Source organism: Theropithecus gelada, chromosome 14 (assembly GCF_003255815.1).
Source record: "Theropithecus gelada isolate Dixy chromosome 14, Tgel_1.0, whole genome shotgun sequence".
Taxonomy (NCBI): Eukaryota; Metazoa; Chordata; class Mammalia; order Primates; family Cercopithecidae; genus Theropithecus; species Theropithecus gelada.
In genome coordinates this window covers 63,670,678-63,686,813 of record NC_037682.1, presented here as the reverse complement: position 1 = coordinate 63,686,813, position 16,136 = coordinate 63,670,678, and the positions used below count along the sequence as shown (strand labels likewise).

The 16,136-nt window shown below is 43.4% G+C and overlaps 1 protein-coding gene across 3 annotated transcripts in view; it reads right to left on the bottom strand.

The window, feature by feature from the left end:
* Positions 1-1,437: 1,437 nt before the first annotated feature.
* NUP98 (nucleoporin 98) overlaps positions 1,438-16,136 on the bottom strand; it is a 130,901-nt gene continuing 116,202 nt past the window's right edge. Inside the window, exons 29-33 of one of the 3 annotated variants that reach the window (XM_025358533.1) lie at positions 13,604-13,825; positions 10,545-10,786; positions 6,286-6,440; positions 2,939-3,050; positions 1,438-2,811 (exon numbers count right to left, since the gene is read on the bottom strand). In XM_025358533.1, coding sequence (XP_025214318.1) covers positions 2,594-2,811; positions 2,939-3,050; positions 6,286-6,440; positions 10,545-10,786; positions 13,604-13,825 — 949 coding nt within the window. In that variant the 3' untranslated portion in view covers positions 1,438-2,593. The remainder of the gene's footprint in view (positions 2,812-2,938; positions 3,051-6,285; positions 6,441-10,544; positions 10,787-13,603; positions 13,826-16,136) is intronic. The other 2 variants (XM_025358532.1, XM_025358534.1) reach the window with 2 other exon arrangements.

Here is a 16,136-nt window from a genome sequence, read left to right as displayed (position 1 = left end):
TGTTCATTGTTCATCACCCTTATCTTGAACTGGAAGTTGATATTCTCTTTTATGCAACATGGCTTCTATGATAAACCTTTGATTTAGAACCTTTTTTTCTTGCTCTGTTGCCCAGGCTGGAGTGCAGTGGCACAATCATGGCTCGCTGCAGCCTTCAACTCCTGGGCTCATGCGATCCTCTTGCCATAGCCTCTTGAGTAGCTGGGACTATGCACACACACCACCATACCCAACTATTTTAGAGAGAGTCTTTTCATGTTACCTGGTGTGGTCTTGAACTCCTGGCCTCAAGCAATCCTCCCACCTTGGTCTCCCAAAGTGGATTACAGGTGTCAGCGAACACTCCTGGCCCACAATTCCTAACACTGCTAAGAGCTAACCATTTCTACAGCATACTAACTTTTTGAAACATTCCTCTGGTAAGGAAACCAGGTCGGAAAGTCCAACTAAGTTCTGTGACTCACTCAGGATCACATATTGAGTCAGTAGTGGAGGGGATTCCAGCTGAGTAACCCTTCTTCTGAGGTGTCTAAGTTAAATGGAAGTTTCAGCCACAGAGCTGACCCACTATGCTTTCTCATCCCTGAATTCCTCAAAGTCTCAGAAGTCTTTGTTCTAATCTTAATGGGAATTTGCTCATATCTTCAGCTTGACAAATCAAAATAAGATCTGGAATAGTACTCATGCTACTCAATTGATTCCTCTTGAAAACAGCCCTATGTGAAGAAATATCAGGGATCATTATCCCCTTTACAAAAGGGAATCCGACTTAGAAAGGTGAAGCGTCACTCAAGGTTTAAAAACAACACCACTACAGTAGAAGAGCGAGGAGGCTTTGAATGGTATATTCTATTGGGCAATTTGAGACCTGGAAATCTATGTGTATAAATATATGTATAGCAATCAGTATTAATCAATAATCAACTCCCTTGCCCCTAAATCTCCCCTTATAAATCTAGCCTTTGGGCTAATCTATCTCTCAGTTTAGCACCAAATTGTTCTCTCTTTTTTTTTTTTTTTTTTTTTTTGAGACGGAGTCTCGCTCTGTCAACCCAGGCAGGAGTGCAGTGGCCGGATCTCAGCTCACTGCAAGCTCCGCCTCCCGGGTTTACGCCATTCTCCTGCCTCAGCCTCCCGAGTAGCTGGGACTACAGGCGCCCGCCGCCTCGCCCGGCTAGTTTTTTTGTATTTTTCAGTAGAGACGGGGTTTCACCGTGTTAGCCAGGATGGTCTCGATCTCCTGACCTCGTGATCCACCCGTCTCGGCCTCCCAAAGTGCTGGGATTACAGGCTTGAGCCACCGCGCCCGGCCTGTTCTCTCTTTAACCCAAGGCCTGTCTCCATTTAGAAGGCAAATTCAAAAACAGGCTAAATCAAACAAGGCCATCATAAAGATCCTCAGGGCAAGAAGGCTCAAAAATACAAAGGGAAAACCAATACCAGGAATGCTATAAACATTTTATTTATTTATTTTTTAAGAAAGTAACTTCAGAAAAAGAGGAAAATATCTAGATCATTTATTTATACATATATATATATTTTTAATAAAAACCTTTACATAATCTTCATGCATAAAGACCCAGGTGTGGCCATATTGCCTGAGACAGCCCTAACACCAGCTATCTCATGCCATTACCTGGGGCTCCCTATAGCTGTCAGCAGTGTAGCAAAGGCCCTCTGCCTGCCCCTAACGCCCAACTCCATGCCTGCCTCAGTCATGGTTTGCTTCTGGAAGGGATGATGGAGGGTGGAAAATGCTTTAGAGCTAACATGGGATGAACAGGGAGGGTTACCCAACCTGCCATTTTTTATCCAAACTCTTCAGGCAAATCCAGACAGACTCTCAGCAAGATGACTGAAAACCAGGGACCAAAACAAATTCTGGGAGCTTCCCATAGACATGTCACATATGACCAAGGGCTCCTGCACATAGTAGTAGCAAAGGTATGGCGTTCATGGAACACTAAAGGCAGGAACAAAAGAAGCTCTGAAGATCAATCCCTCCATGGCAGGCATTCACTTCTGCCCTAAGTGTGTCAGAAAGATCCCATTCTGTTTCCTAACTCAGGCCAACCCTCCTCTGCCTCCAAAATTCAGTGTTAACTAACCAATTACTTAAGAGACGGATCCCTCTTCCTTCTGTGGATAGTTCACCTGTTAAGGATCCATTACCACCTGTCTCACTCCTCCTAAGGAGTCCTAGTATAAAAGGGCCAGGGTAGGAGTAGGGTAGCTGGTTGGCATGGAGGGTCACAAGATCCAGAATGGCTAGGGGTGAAAAAGGATTCCCTGGTTCTTTGGGGGATTCTGCCAAAGGAGCTTTATTGACCATTTATTAAAAGGAAAAACACTGGTCTTGAGGATGGTAAAAAGAGAATTGTCTCCTCTTCTGGGTTCCAGAAGCCCTTATGCTATGTTTAGTATTAAGAAAAGCCCTGAACAACTGGAGGATGCTGCTTGTGGCAGCAGGGAAGGAGGGTAGATGCCATAGCCAACCCAGAGAATGGCAAACAGTGCCAATCCAAACAAGGCAGGGAACCTCTGTGTGGTGAGTGTGAACGGGCATGTGAGTGTGATGCAAAGAGTCTGGGGCTCACAGGCTCCCAACAGCCAGTTCTCGCAGATAGGACTGGGTAAGGCTGCGCAGTTCGTCCATGGCATAGTCCTCAGGCATGGGGAGCCGGCCAATGTGGGGAGCCAAGAGGCGCAAAGGGACTCGCTGAGGGTCTGGTGTTGAGTCGGAGGTTCTATCAGGAGCATGATGCAGACTCAGCACCACCCGCAGCAGGTTGGCTACACGTTTGGCCATGTCTAGAGAGAAAAACTAGAGTTAAGCACTGAGCATGGGTCTAGAGAATGGTGGCAGGCACTGAGGGTGGGGTGTAAGATAAAAACAGGAAGCAAGAAGGCAGAAAAAGTGAGAAGATTAGAGGCTTACCTGACTGAGCTAGGCGATCTTTAGCATTGTAACACTGAATCTGCTCTATGCGACTGCACAGTGAAGTCACTTTGATGTGTAACTGCTCCAGGTCATAACCTGAGCAATCCACCTACAAAGAAGCAGAGAAGTCAATTAATCCAAGGGGAGTTCCTATCACTCAATACCACCTAAAGACTCTATACAAAACCTCGAAACAACAGTGAGGTGAGGGAGGGGAAAATCCAAGATGACACAGGGTCAAGCCACCACCATCTAGTGGAGGACAAGGCACTAATTATGCAGTAATAGACAAGAGGAAGGTAACATAGTGTACACAGCCTTGGACTAGGAAAGTCTTGAGATCCCGAACGATACAGCAAGCTTTAATAATACAGCACCAAAAATCAAGATAAACTGGGTTCAGAGAGTTGGTATGACTTCTTAAGAGCACACAGGAAGTAAAAAATGCAGCCTGAACCAACATTTAATTTAGGTCCCCTGACTCCAAGTTTATAGCCTTTTCTAAAACACCAAAAAAGCTGGGTGCAGGCGGCAGGAGGATCAAGAGCAAGACAAATTATTTGCTCTCATGAAACTGACAGAAACTAAATAAGAAAACATGAAACAGTAATACATCCTGAAAAATCACAAGCCATGTAGATAATTTAAACAGGTGGATGTTGCAGAGAGAAACTGGATAGCTACTTGAGACTGGAGGACCAAGAGAGGCTTCTTCAAGGAGGTCATATTTAAGTCGAGACCTGAATTACAAGGAGAGAGCTCAGCTTTCCAGGCAAAGAGAAGACAGCTAAAACTCCCAAAGGTGAGAATTCAAAGGAGATTTACATGGTGACATGTGGGGTAAGGGGGAAAAGCAGAACAAGCCAATACTAGAGAGGTTTTATGTAACACAGGCTTTTTTTTTTTTTTTTTTAAAGGGGGGGTCTCGCTATGTTGCTCAGGCTGGTCTCAAGCAACCCTCCTGCCTCAGCCTCCCAAAATGCTAGGATTACAGTCACGCACCACCACATCCAGCTATGTGCTGGCACATTGATAGTTCTCTTTGCTTAACCCCTATACTTATGAAGCTACAGTAACTGCTGCTTTACTTGTATATATCCCCCCCACAAAATCATTATTTTGGTAAGGGCAGAACACATACTGTTTACTTTTATATTCCCCAAACCCACTACAGTGCTTGGCACACAGTGAGTTCTCCATAATAGTTGTGTGAATTACTCAATATTCAATGAGAAAGTGGTTTCTTCAAGTGATTATTTAGAAATGATGCTCTTGATTCATATGAAAAGTACAGCAAACATTGAATTACGCCTATTATGTGTCAGGCGCTGTACTAGGAGTTGGAACTTTGATGAGGATAATAACAGGTAACAATTATTAAGCATTTAGTAGAGGCTAAGGTCAGGAGTTTGAGACCAGACTGGCCAACATGGTGAAACCCTGTCTCTACTAAAAAAAAAAAAAGGCTGGGCATGGTGGCACACGCCTGTAGCCTGTAATCCCAGCTACTGGGGAGGCTGAGGCAGAATTGTTTGAAGCTGGGAGATGGACGATGCAGTGAGCTGAGATTGTGCCACTGCCCTCCAGCCTGGGTGACAGAGCAAAACTCTGCCTCAAAAAAAAGAAAAAAAAAAAAAAAAGCATTGAGTACATGAAAGGTACTACGTTAAACACTTTATGTAGATTTGGTTTAATCTTTGTGAAAATCTGTCAGATATGAGCTGTAATTTGTACTACTGTCTACCCCACTCACCTTTCTCTTTCAGATGGAGACAAAGGAGGTAGTTAACTTGTTCAAGATTACATAGCCATTGAATTTGGAAGCCACAAATCGAATCTATGAGTCTGATTCCAGAACTTGAGCTGTTAACCTCTATACTCTATTGCCTGTAACCTTAAAAGACCTTCCCAAAAGGGGCTTATAGCAACCTTGAAATACGAATAAGTAAATACAACATGGTCTGACAGGTGCACTAGTAGAATAATGTACTAAGTATCCTGGTAGTAAGAAAGTGCAATTATATCTCTGGGGGAAAAGCAGGTAGAAGTAGGGGTAACAGCAATCTAGATCTTAAAGGATGAGTTTCAGTGTGCTAGGTAAAGTGTGGAACATAATATGGTTTGTCAGAAACACCAGAAGTAATTTAGTGTGAGCACAGCAGGCCAGCAAGGCTGGAATGTGGAATAAGATTGGTAGGAGTAAGGCAAGAAAGGTAAAAGCCTCTAAAAGGACTTGAATCCTGTATTTATTATAATGAGTTTGGTTTCTGCACCATAAGCAAGCAGTGGAGACTCATTTTACAACTACAAAGACTGACCTTAAGGCTGGGTGCAGTAGCTCATGCCTGTAATCCCAGCACCTTGGGAGGCCAAGGTGGGCCGATCACTTGAGGCCAGGAATTTAAGACCAGCCTGGCCAGTGTGGTCAAACACCATCTCTACTAAAAATATAAAAATTATCTGGGTGTGGTGACACACACCCTATAGTCCCAGCTATTTGGGAGGCTGAGGCATGAACATCACTTGAGACCGGGAGGCAGACATTGCAGTGAGCCACGATCACACCACTGCACTCCAGCCTGGATGACAGAGCAAGACTCCGTTAAAAAAAAAAAAAAAAAAAAGATTGACCCCAAGACATTTTAATGAAGACTTTAAAAACCATATTTGCAATTTTTTTTTTTTTTGAGACAGAGTCTCACTCTGTCCTCCAGGCTGGAGTGCAGTGGCCGGATCTTGGCTCACTGCAAGCTCCGCCTCCCGGGTTTACGCCATTCTCCTGCTTCAGCCTCCTGAGTAGCTGGGACTACAGGTGCCCGCCACCTCGCCCGGCTAGTTTTTTTGTATTTTTTAGTAGAGACAGGGTTTCACTGTGTTAGCCAGGATGGTCTCGATCTCCTGACCTCATGATCCGCCCGTCTTGGCCTCCCAAAGTGCTGGGATTACAGGCTTGAGCCACCGCGCCCGGTCCGTATTTGCAATTTTAAAACATGCCAAATGATCTGTGAAACAGCAATCCTCACCAAATCTCCATTCTTACTTTATCTTTCATCTTTGGGCTTCTCACTCAAACTAGAGCTGAACAAGGGGAAGGGACTGTCTATGGACAAGTCTCAGGAATGTCTATTGAACATACTAGTTGGTAATCAACATAAAGAAGTGTTTTTAAGTTTCGAAACAGCTCTCAAACGGTTATATCAAATGAGCCTCAGCAAGATGCCTGCTTTGACAGTGCTATCTCTGTCAATGTGTTCTCAAATGTATACTAAAGCCTTGTGAGGTCTCTAAAGATTTAAGGGCCTGAGAAAAGGAAAATCAGACAGCAGTTTGAGGATCTCAGGTACCTGCTGTATATGGTGGAGCATTTCAATTACTCTAATATAGTCCAGGTAAACAAGCCCAGATGTTTCCCAATCCTGAATTAGGCTGCTGCGCTCTGGAGGTGCGAGGTCTTCCAAGAACCCCTTCAGGTAGTCATAGTTCTCATTAATGATGGCATCTGAAGAAACAAAATATTAAGCACAACGTCTGCACAAGTGCATAGTTTCCAAAAGTACAGAAGACATGGCAGGAAGACATAAAGGAAGGAGAAATAATGTTGGCTGGACTTCAGAATTAAAAGCAGGCATACCTCAGAGATACTGTGGGTTCCATTTCAGACCACCACAATAAAGCAAGTATCACAATAAAATCACAAATTTTTTGGTTTTCCAGTGCATATAAAAGTTATGTTTACACTATACTATTGTCACTTATTAACTGTGCAACAGCATTATGTCTAAAAAACCAATATACATACCTTAATTTAAAAATCTTTTATTGCTAAAAATCACTTGAGCCTTCAGCAAGTCATCTTTCTGCTGGCGGAGGGTGTTTCCTTGATGCTGATGGCTGCTGAATGATCAGGGTGTTGGCTGCTGAAGGTTGGGATGGCTATGCTAATTTCTTAAAATAAGATAACTGAAGTCACTTCTCTCAAACCCAGCTGCTGCTTCATCAACTAAGCTTAAGTAATATTCCAAATCCTTTGCTGGCATTTCAACAATGTTCACAGTATCTTCACTAGGAGTAGATTCCATCTCAAGAAACCACTTTGTCTACAAAGCAAACTCCTCATGAGTGACACCAGTTCAGTCACATCTTAATGCTCTATTTCTAATTCTAGTTATCCTGCTGTTTCCATCACATCTGCAGGTACTTCCCCCACTAAAGTCTTGAACCCTTCAAACTCATCCATGAGCGCTGGATTCAATGTCTTCCATGCTCCTGTTATTTAATGTTGATATTGTGATCTCCTTCCACGAATCACAAATGTTTTTTGTGTTTTTTAGTTGCAGTCTCGCTCTCTCACTCAGGCTGGAGTACTGTGGTGCGATCTTGGCTCACTGCAACCTCTGCCTCACAGGCTCAAGTGATCCTCCCTCCCACCTCAGCCTCCTGAATAGCTGGGACCACAGGTATGTGCCACCAGGCCCGGATGATTTTTTCTATTTTTGGTGTAGATGGGGTTTCACCATGTTGCCCAACCTGATCTCGAACTACTGAGCTCAAGAGATCTGCTCATCTTGACCCCACAAAGTGCTGGAATTACAGGTGTGAGCCACCATACCTGGCCCCAAATGTTCTTTTTTTTTTTATTTTTCTTTTAAGACAGGATCTCCCTGTCACCCAGGCTGGAGTACAGTGGTGTGATCATGGCTCACTGCAGCCTCAACCTCCTGGGCTCAAGCAGTACTCCTGCCTCAGTAGCTGAAATTACAGGCATATAACACCATGCCTGGCCAATCACAAATGTTCCTCTCCCACCATCCGCCCCAGACAGGGTCTCACGGTGTTGTCCAGGCAGGAGTACACTGGCATGGTCATGGCTCACTGCAGATTCAACCTCCCTAGGCTCAGGTGATCCTCCAATCTCAGCCTCCCAAACAGCTGGGAATATAGGCACACGCCACCATGCTCAGCTAATTTTTGTATTTTTTGTAGAGATTGGGTTTCACTACGTTGCCCAGGCTGGTCTCGAACTCCTGGAGCTCAAGCAATCTGCCTGCCTTTGCCTCCCAAAGTGCAGGGATTACAGGTATGAGCCACCATACCTGACCCACAAATACATCTACAATGGTGAATCCTTTCCAGAAGGTTTTCATTTACTTTCCCAGATCCATCAGAGGAATCACTATCTACATGGCAGCTATAGTCTTATGAAACGTATTTCTTAAATATAAGGCTTGAAAGTTGAATTACTCCTTGGCCCATGAGTTGCACAGTAGATGTGTTAGCAGGCATGAAAACAACATTAATCCTCCTTATACATCTCCATCAGAGCTCTTGGCTGACTAGGTACATCATCAATGAGCAGTAATATTTTGAAAGAAATATTTTTCTCTTTCTGAGCAGGTTTCAACAATGGGCTTAAAGTATTCAGTAAACTGAGCTATAAATAGATTTGCTGGCCAGGCGCGGTGGCTCACACCTGTAATCCCAGCACTTTGGGAGGCCAAGGCGGGTGGATCACGAGGTCAGGAGATCGAGACCATCCTGGCTAGCATGGTGAAACCCCGTCTCTACTAAAAATACAAAAAAAAATTAGCCGGGCGTGGTGGTGGGCGCCTGTGGTCCCAGTTACTAGGGAGGCTGAGGCAGGAGAATGGCGTGAACCCAGGAGGCGGAGCTTGCAGTGAGCCGAGATTGTACCACTGCACTCCAGCCTGGGCGACTGAGCAAGACTCTGTCTCAAGAAAAAAAACAAAACAAAACACACACACACACACACACAAAAAACAGATGTGCTGTCATCCAGGCTTTGTTTTTCCATTTATAGAGCACAGGCAGAGTAGATTCAGCATAATTCTTAAAAGCCCTAGGATTTTTAGAATGGTAAATGAGCATTGGCTTCTACTTAACATCACCAGCTGAATTAGCCCTAAAGAGAGAGTTAACTTGTCCTTTGAAGCTTTGAAGCCAGGCATTGACTTCTCTTCTCTAGCTATGAAAATCCTTGGTGGCATCTTCTTTCAACAGATGGCAGTTTCATCTACACTGAAAATCCGTTGTTTAGTGTAGCCATCTTCATCAATGATCTTAGCTAGATCTTCTGGATAATTTGCTCTCCATCAGCACTTGCTGCTTCACCTTGCACTTTAATACGATGGAAAGACAGCTTCTTTCCTTAAATTCCATGAAGCAACTTCTGCTAGCTTCAAACTTTTCTTCTGCAGCTTCCTCACCTCTCTCAGCCTTCACGGAACTGAAGGGAGATTAGGCTTTTGCTTAAGGGAATGTTGGGGCTGGTTGCATCTATCCAGACCACAGAAACTTTCTCCACATCAGCCAGAAAGCTGTTTCACTTTCATATCATTTGTGTGTTCACTGGAGTACACTTTGAATTTCGTTTAAGAACTTTCCTTTAACACAACTTGGCTGTTTGGCAAAGAGGCTTATCTTTTGGCCTATCTTGGCTTTCAACATGCTTCTCACTTCAAGCTTTTGTTTAAAGTTAGAGTTGTGCCACTCTTCCTTTCATTTGAACATTTAGAGGCCATTGTAGGGTTATTAACTGGCCTAATTTCACTATTGTTGGGTCTTAGGAAATAGGAAGGCCCGAACAGAGGGAAAGAGATGGGGATGGCCAGTTGATGGAGCAGCCAGAAAATGCATATTCATCAACTGACCATCTTAAATGGAAGCAGTTGGTGGCAACGAAAACAAAACAGCAACATCAAAGACTGCTAATCACAGATCACCGTAACAGATATAACAATGAAAAAGGGGCCGGGCGTGGTGGTTCACGCCTGTAATCCCAGCACTTTGGGAGGCTGAGGTGGGCAGATCACGAGGTCAGGAGATCGAGACCACCCTTGCTAACATGGTGAAACGCCGTCTCTACTAAAAATACAAAAAAATTAGCCGGATGTGGTGGCGGGCACCTGTAATCCCAGCTACTTGGGAGGCTGAGGCAGGAGAATTGCTTGAATCTGGGAAGCAGAGGTTGCAATGAGCTGAGATCGTGCCACTGCACTCCAGCCTGGGCGACAGAGCAAGACTCTGTCTCAAAAAAAAAAAAAGAAAAAAAAAACAAAGAAAAAGTCTGAAATAATGTGAGAACCACCAAAACGTGAAACAGAGATAGACATGAAGCAAGCATATGTTGGAAAAATGGTGCTAATATACTTGCTCTGTGCAGAGTTTTCCAAACCTTTAATTTGTAAAAAATGTAGTATCCGCAAAGTACAACAAAATGAGGTATGCCTGTATTCTGAAATTCTCCAATGGAAAATGTGAAGAATTTCTAGTTTCAGGTCCTTAAGAAGATTATTTCTGGTGTTGTTGGAGAAAATTCTCATAAGTAAACAAAGAGCTTAATAATATTAGCACACATCAAGGGTATTTCTGGGAAATGATAACAGTATTGCTATCTACTCCTGCTCCTCTAGCGCCTTATCCTGGCTAAGCCTCTTCTGCAGAGAGCTCTTGCAAAGTGTGATTTGATTCAAGATGGCCATGTCCTATGTTGAGTCTTATTTCCAGTCTTACCCCATTATGGAGGTTCAGAGGCTGGTAGAATTTGAGGTGATTCCAGGAGATGTGGGAGGGACCCAGCACTCACCAGAAGCTAAGTGTCGGATGATGAGCTTGTGGCAGCGGTTCCAGTGCCCAGCCTTAAATAAACAGAGGGCCTCTAAGTGCTTGTCAGATTCCATGTGTGCTCGTACAGCTTTGGCCTCGTGAATCCATTCGGCAGGTACACAGAGCTTCTGGGTAAGGAAAGTCTCTTTAGCCCAAGATTCAGGGGTCTCCAAAAGCTGGCAGTGCCGGGTAAGCAGCTCTCGAACAGCCTTCTCACGTACGCTATAGGGAGAGATAAGCTAGAATAAATCCCATCCTCATTCATGGAGAAGGCTGCCCCAGGCAGCTTAGAGTGGCCCTTGGGGCAGTCTCTTCAACTGCAGGTCATTTTTTTTTTGATGGAGTTTCACTCTTGTTGCCTAGGCTGGAGTGCAACGGCTGATCTTGACTCACCGCAAATTCCGCCTCCCAGGTTCAAGTGATTCTCCTGCCTCAGCCTCCAAAGTAGCTGGGACTACAGGCATGTGCCACCACACTCGGCTAATTTTGTATTTTCAGTAGAGGCAGGGTTTCTCCATGTTGGTCAGGCTGATCTGGAACTCCCAACCTCAGGTGATCCCAAAGTGCTAGGATTACAGGCGTAAGCCACCACACCTGGCCTACTATGGGTGTTGGTCGCTTTAAGCTTCACTAAAAAAATCAAAAGTGATCACACAAGTATTAATTTTTAAAAATAACAGCATTGGCCAGGCACGGTACCTCACGTCTGTAATCCCCACACTTTGGGAGGTCGAGGTAGGTGGATCACATGAGGTCAGGAGTTCAAGACCAGCCTGGCCAACATAGTGAAATCCTGTCTCTGATTAAAAAAAAAAAAAAAAAAAAATTAGCTAGGCATGATGGTGGGCGTCTGTAATCCCAGCTACTCGGGAAGCTGAGGCAGGAGAATCGCTTGAACCAGGGAGGCAGAGGTTGCAGTGAGCTGAGATCTCGCCATTGCACTGCAGCCTGGATGACAAGAGCGAAACTTCGTCTCAAAAACAAACAAACAAAAAACATAGCATTAATTTTAAAAAATAAACTAAAGTATTTTCATGTTCAAAAAGTTGGGGCTCGGCCGGGTGCAGTGGCTCATGCCTGGGTGAGAAAAATAAATAAATAAAAAATAAAAAAATCCAAATCTAGGGGTGGCTTCCCACTCCCCAGAAAATGCTTCCCCCAACTGGGATTTCTTATTTCCCATCTAGTAACAACATTTGCTTGCCACCACCTAGAAGATCTAGACTAGGACTAGAATGGGAGAATTATGTTCCATAGAGCAATCCTCTTAAGTTAGTTCCCAAACTTCTCCCCTCCCTTTCTCCCACATGGTCAGTACAAGCATACAAAAGTAGCTTTAAAAGGTAATGTCTCTCCTAGGTCTTTGTTTCTTCTCTCAAGCCGTCAGCCTTCCTAATTCATTCTTTCTCTACCTCTACATCAAAGCCCCTTTAAGGAGAGTCCTTTTATATCTGGGCCAAATAACTAGTCATTTAATTTCAGATCAAAACTATTCTCCTCATTGTGAACTCTCTTCTGAATTCCTAGGCTTTTCAATGACTTCCACTGTCATCACAACTGCCTCCTTTTTTATATTCTTTTTCAGGAAACAAAATCTGCTTCTTCACAGTCAACTCTGAAACATTAGTCATCCTATCAGCCAGTCTTTTACCATGTGAAATCCTTTATGACTGTGTTTAAATAAACTTAAAAAAATAGCCTGGGGTCATTTCATTGCCTGTTAAGGGGGAAGAAGAAAGAGAAATTGCTTAATGAGAAGACAATCCCAGATGCTTTATACTTTTACTCTTTTAATTTCACAATCACCTTTAAATAGAAACTAATGTTATGCTTCTACAGGCCAAAAAAAAAAAAAAAAAAAAAAAAAAAAGGCTTAGAGAGTTAGAGAGTATCTTTATCCCAAGTCAAAAGTCAGCTTTACCCTATGTCAAAGTAAGTACGTGGTAGATCTAGAATTTAGACCCAATTTCCCTCCACACCACGCAACACAATAGTGTAGCATAGTGATAAGAGTACAGACTCTGGATGAAAGTTGGAAACCTCACTCTGTCATTTACTAGCTGTGTGACCTTGGACAAAAGTTAAGCTCTGTGTCTTGGGTTACTGATCTGTAAAACAGAGATAATAAGAGTGTCTATCTTATAAGTCATAATGAACATAAAACAGTTAATATATATGGTGTAGAATATAAACGTGTAAAAGCACTTCAAGTACTACATAAATGTTCATTTTTTGTAATTACTATAATACCATACTGCTGTCATTAACAAAAATCTCCAGACTTATCTTGTTCAAACTGTAGTGAAGAGGCACTTCTCCAGTTTTTTTTAAGGACAGAGAACTAAAACATATATACCTCAGCACAAGGCTGTGTGAATAAACACAATACTATCAAGCTTAAGGGGTAGGTTGGTGACAAGGGATGACCAGAGAAAAAGCAAGCCAGTGGATGGAGAAAAAGCAGGGACCTTTTTGCTAACCCATTACATCACAACCATGGAGTCACTGAGGCAGCTCAGCCAACACTATTTCTGTGTAATTCCTAAAAATGCCACATTCACCTGAATCTGGGATTCAGAAAAGAGTCCACAATGAGGAGAATAGTTCTGATCTGAAATTAAATGACTAGTTCTTTGGCCCAGGCATAATGCTATTGTTCCATCTGGGCATATCCTCTCATTTCCACTTCATTATTTCCTATTCCAATTTTACAGGTTCTTTGACTCTTACACCTCTAGAAAGAATTTCTCTGATCAATGCAGTTCACAGAGATCTTTTTTTCTCAGTCTGCTGAGAGACTTTGTGATAAATATTACAATTTGGCACTTAATCAAAGGAAGTCTCAGTTTTAACTGGTTTACATGAATACAGAAACAGTCTGGGCTAAGGGTTTAACTATCTTGAGGTTTATCACAATGCTGGATCTAACACACATTCTACACAATTACTTGCTAAACTGAACCGTAAAAGACTGTGATTCCTTTGGAATTGCCCTGTAGTGCTAGATGTACCCAGTGGGTTCAATGGCTTCTCACTCACCATGAGTTGTCAATGTGCAGGAGGACAAAGATGGCCCACTCCCAGAGTCCCTCACTTTCCAGCTGGCCAGCATAACTGGCCTGTAGCACACCTTCACACTGCGCTGAGAGATGGGTGTAGTTAAGAGCCCTCAGCACTTCCCACAAGTGCCAGCTTAGGCGGTAGTCCAAAGGATCTGCTGTTATGCTTCGAGGCTCCAGCAGCTGGTTGAGATCATAATGTCTGCAAAGAATGTGTTGAGAATCAAAATACACAGCCAGGAGACGGCCTGTACTGACATGTCACCTGTTCTGCTTATGTCTAAGACAATAAAAGAATCTGAGGGTAAAAGGCATTATAGGCCTTCTCTCCCTCCAAGCCTATGTTTTATCAATCTATCTCTGGGTTCAGCCAGACTTTAGATCCTACAAAGAAACAAGGCACCTTCTCTTCTAAGGCTGTGTGATCTAACAGGTTTGCTGGTAATGGTTTGGCGTATGCATTTTACCATCCTGATATAGGGAGTCTTCACAGTTCTCACCCTTCCATTCCTTCATTATAATGTCATTACCTTTTTTTTTTTGAGATGGAGTCTTGCTCTGTTGCCCAGGCTGGAGTGCAGGGGCAAGATCTCTGCTCACTGCAAGCTCTGCCTCCTGGGTTCATGCCATTCTCCTGCCTCAGCCTCCCGAGTAGCTGGGACTACAGGCACCTGCCACCATGCCTGGCTAATTTTTTTATATTTTAATAGAGACTGGGTTTCACCGTGTTAGCCAGGATGGTTTCTATCTCCTGACCTCGTGATCTACCTGCCTCAGCCTCCCAAAGTGCTGGGATTACAGGTGTTGAGAAGCCGCGCTCGGCCTCTACTTTTCTTAACCATGTAAAAAATACAACTACTTATTATCTTTCAGATTGCTGTATAATCTGAAGTTACTGGATGCTAATTTTCCTGTTTGAACAGCTAATTAGTCTTCACAATAATTATTTCCTTCTAGAGCTAGTATATTTTACCTCTTTTTTTTTTTTTTTTGGCTTCAGTAGATACTATTTTTTATATAGCAGTCCAGGTGCCCTGGGTTTTCAAAGTGTCCTGCAGATAATTTTGTATTTTTCTTCTGCTGGGAGCCCAGGGATTTCAATGGTCCCAAACCAGTTGATATAAAAAGTTATTAGCTTGCAATTCACATATGTAGTTTATACTACTATTAATTCACATACTAGCTTGCAATTCACATATGTAGTTTATACTACCAAGTATAAACTTAGTTAGATCCCACACCTGAAAGTTTTATAGATCTGAGGATTGGATTACAAAGCAGTAAACTAACTGAGATCACCCAAGATCTCAGACATCTTACAACTGCCTTACACCTCCCTATGTAATGAGTAAAGGTTTCCTACATCAGTGCTATTGAACAAAACATTGTGCCTTGACTAATTTGAAAGCCACTAGCTACCTGTGGCTAGTAAATATTTAAAATGTAGCAACAGGACCGGGCGTGGTGGCTCACACCTGTAAACCCAGCACTTCAGGAACCCGAGGCAGGTGGATCACCTAAGGTCAGGAGCTTGAGACCAGCATGGCCTGTATGGTGAAACACCATCTCTACCAAAAATACAAAAATTAGCTGGGCATGGTGACAGGCACCTACAATCCCAGCTACTAGGGAGGCTGAGGCAGGAGAATCGCTTGAACCCAGGAGGCAGAGGTTGCAGTGAGCCAAGATCATGCCACTGCACTCCAGTCTAGGTGACTAGAGGAAAACTCTGTCTAAAAAAGAAAACTAAGGCCTGGCCCAGTGGCTCACCTGAGGGCAGGAGTTTGAGACCAGCCTGGCCAACATGGTGAAACCCCATCTTTACCAAGATGTAGCTACAGTCAATGAGTAAATAAATTTTAAATTTTATTTAAATTAATTGGCTGGGCTGGGCGCGGTGGCTCACGTCTGTAATCCCAGCACTGTTACTACAGTGTTTTCACCATTAAAATTTATGATCTTGGTCTTTCCTTCTTGCCTTTGTACAGGGCCAAAAGAGAGGCACTGGCCACTTTGACAACTTTAAAGCAGACTCCAGGAATATCACCAACAGCATGACCTTTTCAACCAAATCCAGAATTCTGGAAAATTTTTGAAAGAGAAGGTGCAAATTTTATCTAAAGGTTTTAGTCATACTAATTATACATTTCAAGAGACCAAGAATACATTTACTATCCCATTCTGGCTTTGGTTTCTCTATCCATTTCTGATATTTTGAAGTATCCTTTTCTTTCTCTCTTTGACATATTTAAAACTGCACATATCTAGAGTACACAATTTTGATGAGCTTTAACATATGTAGGCCGGGCACGGTGGCTCAAGCCTGTAATCCCAGCACTTTGGGAGGCCGAGACGGGCGGATCACGAGGTCAGGAGATCGAGACCATCCTGGCTAACACGGTGAAACCCCGTCTCTACTAAAAAATACAAAAAATTAGGCGCGGTGGCTCAAGCCTGTAATCCCAGCACTTTGGGAGGCCGAGACGGGCGGATCACGAGGTCAGGAGATCGAG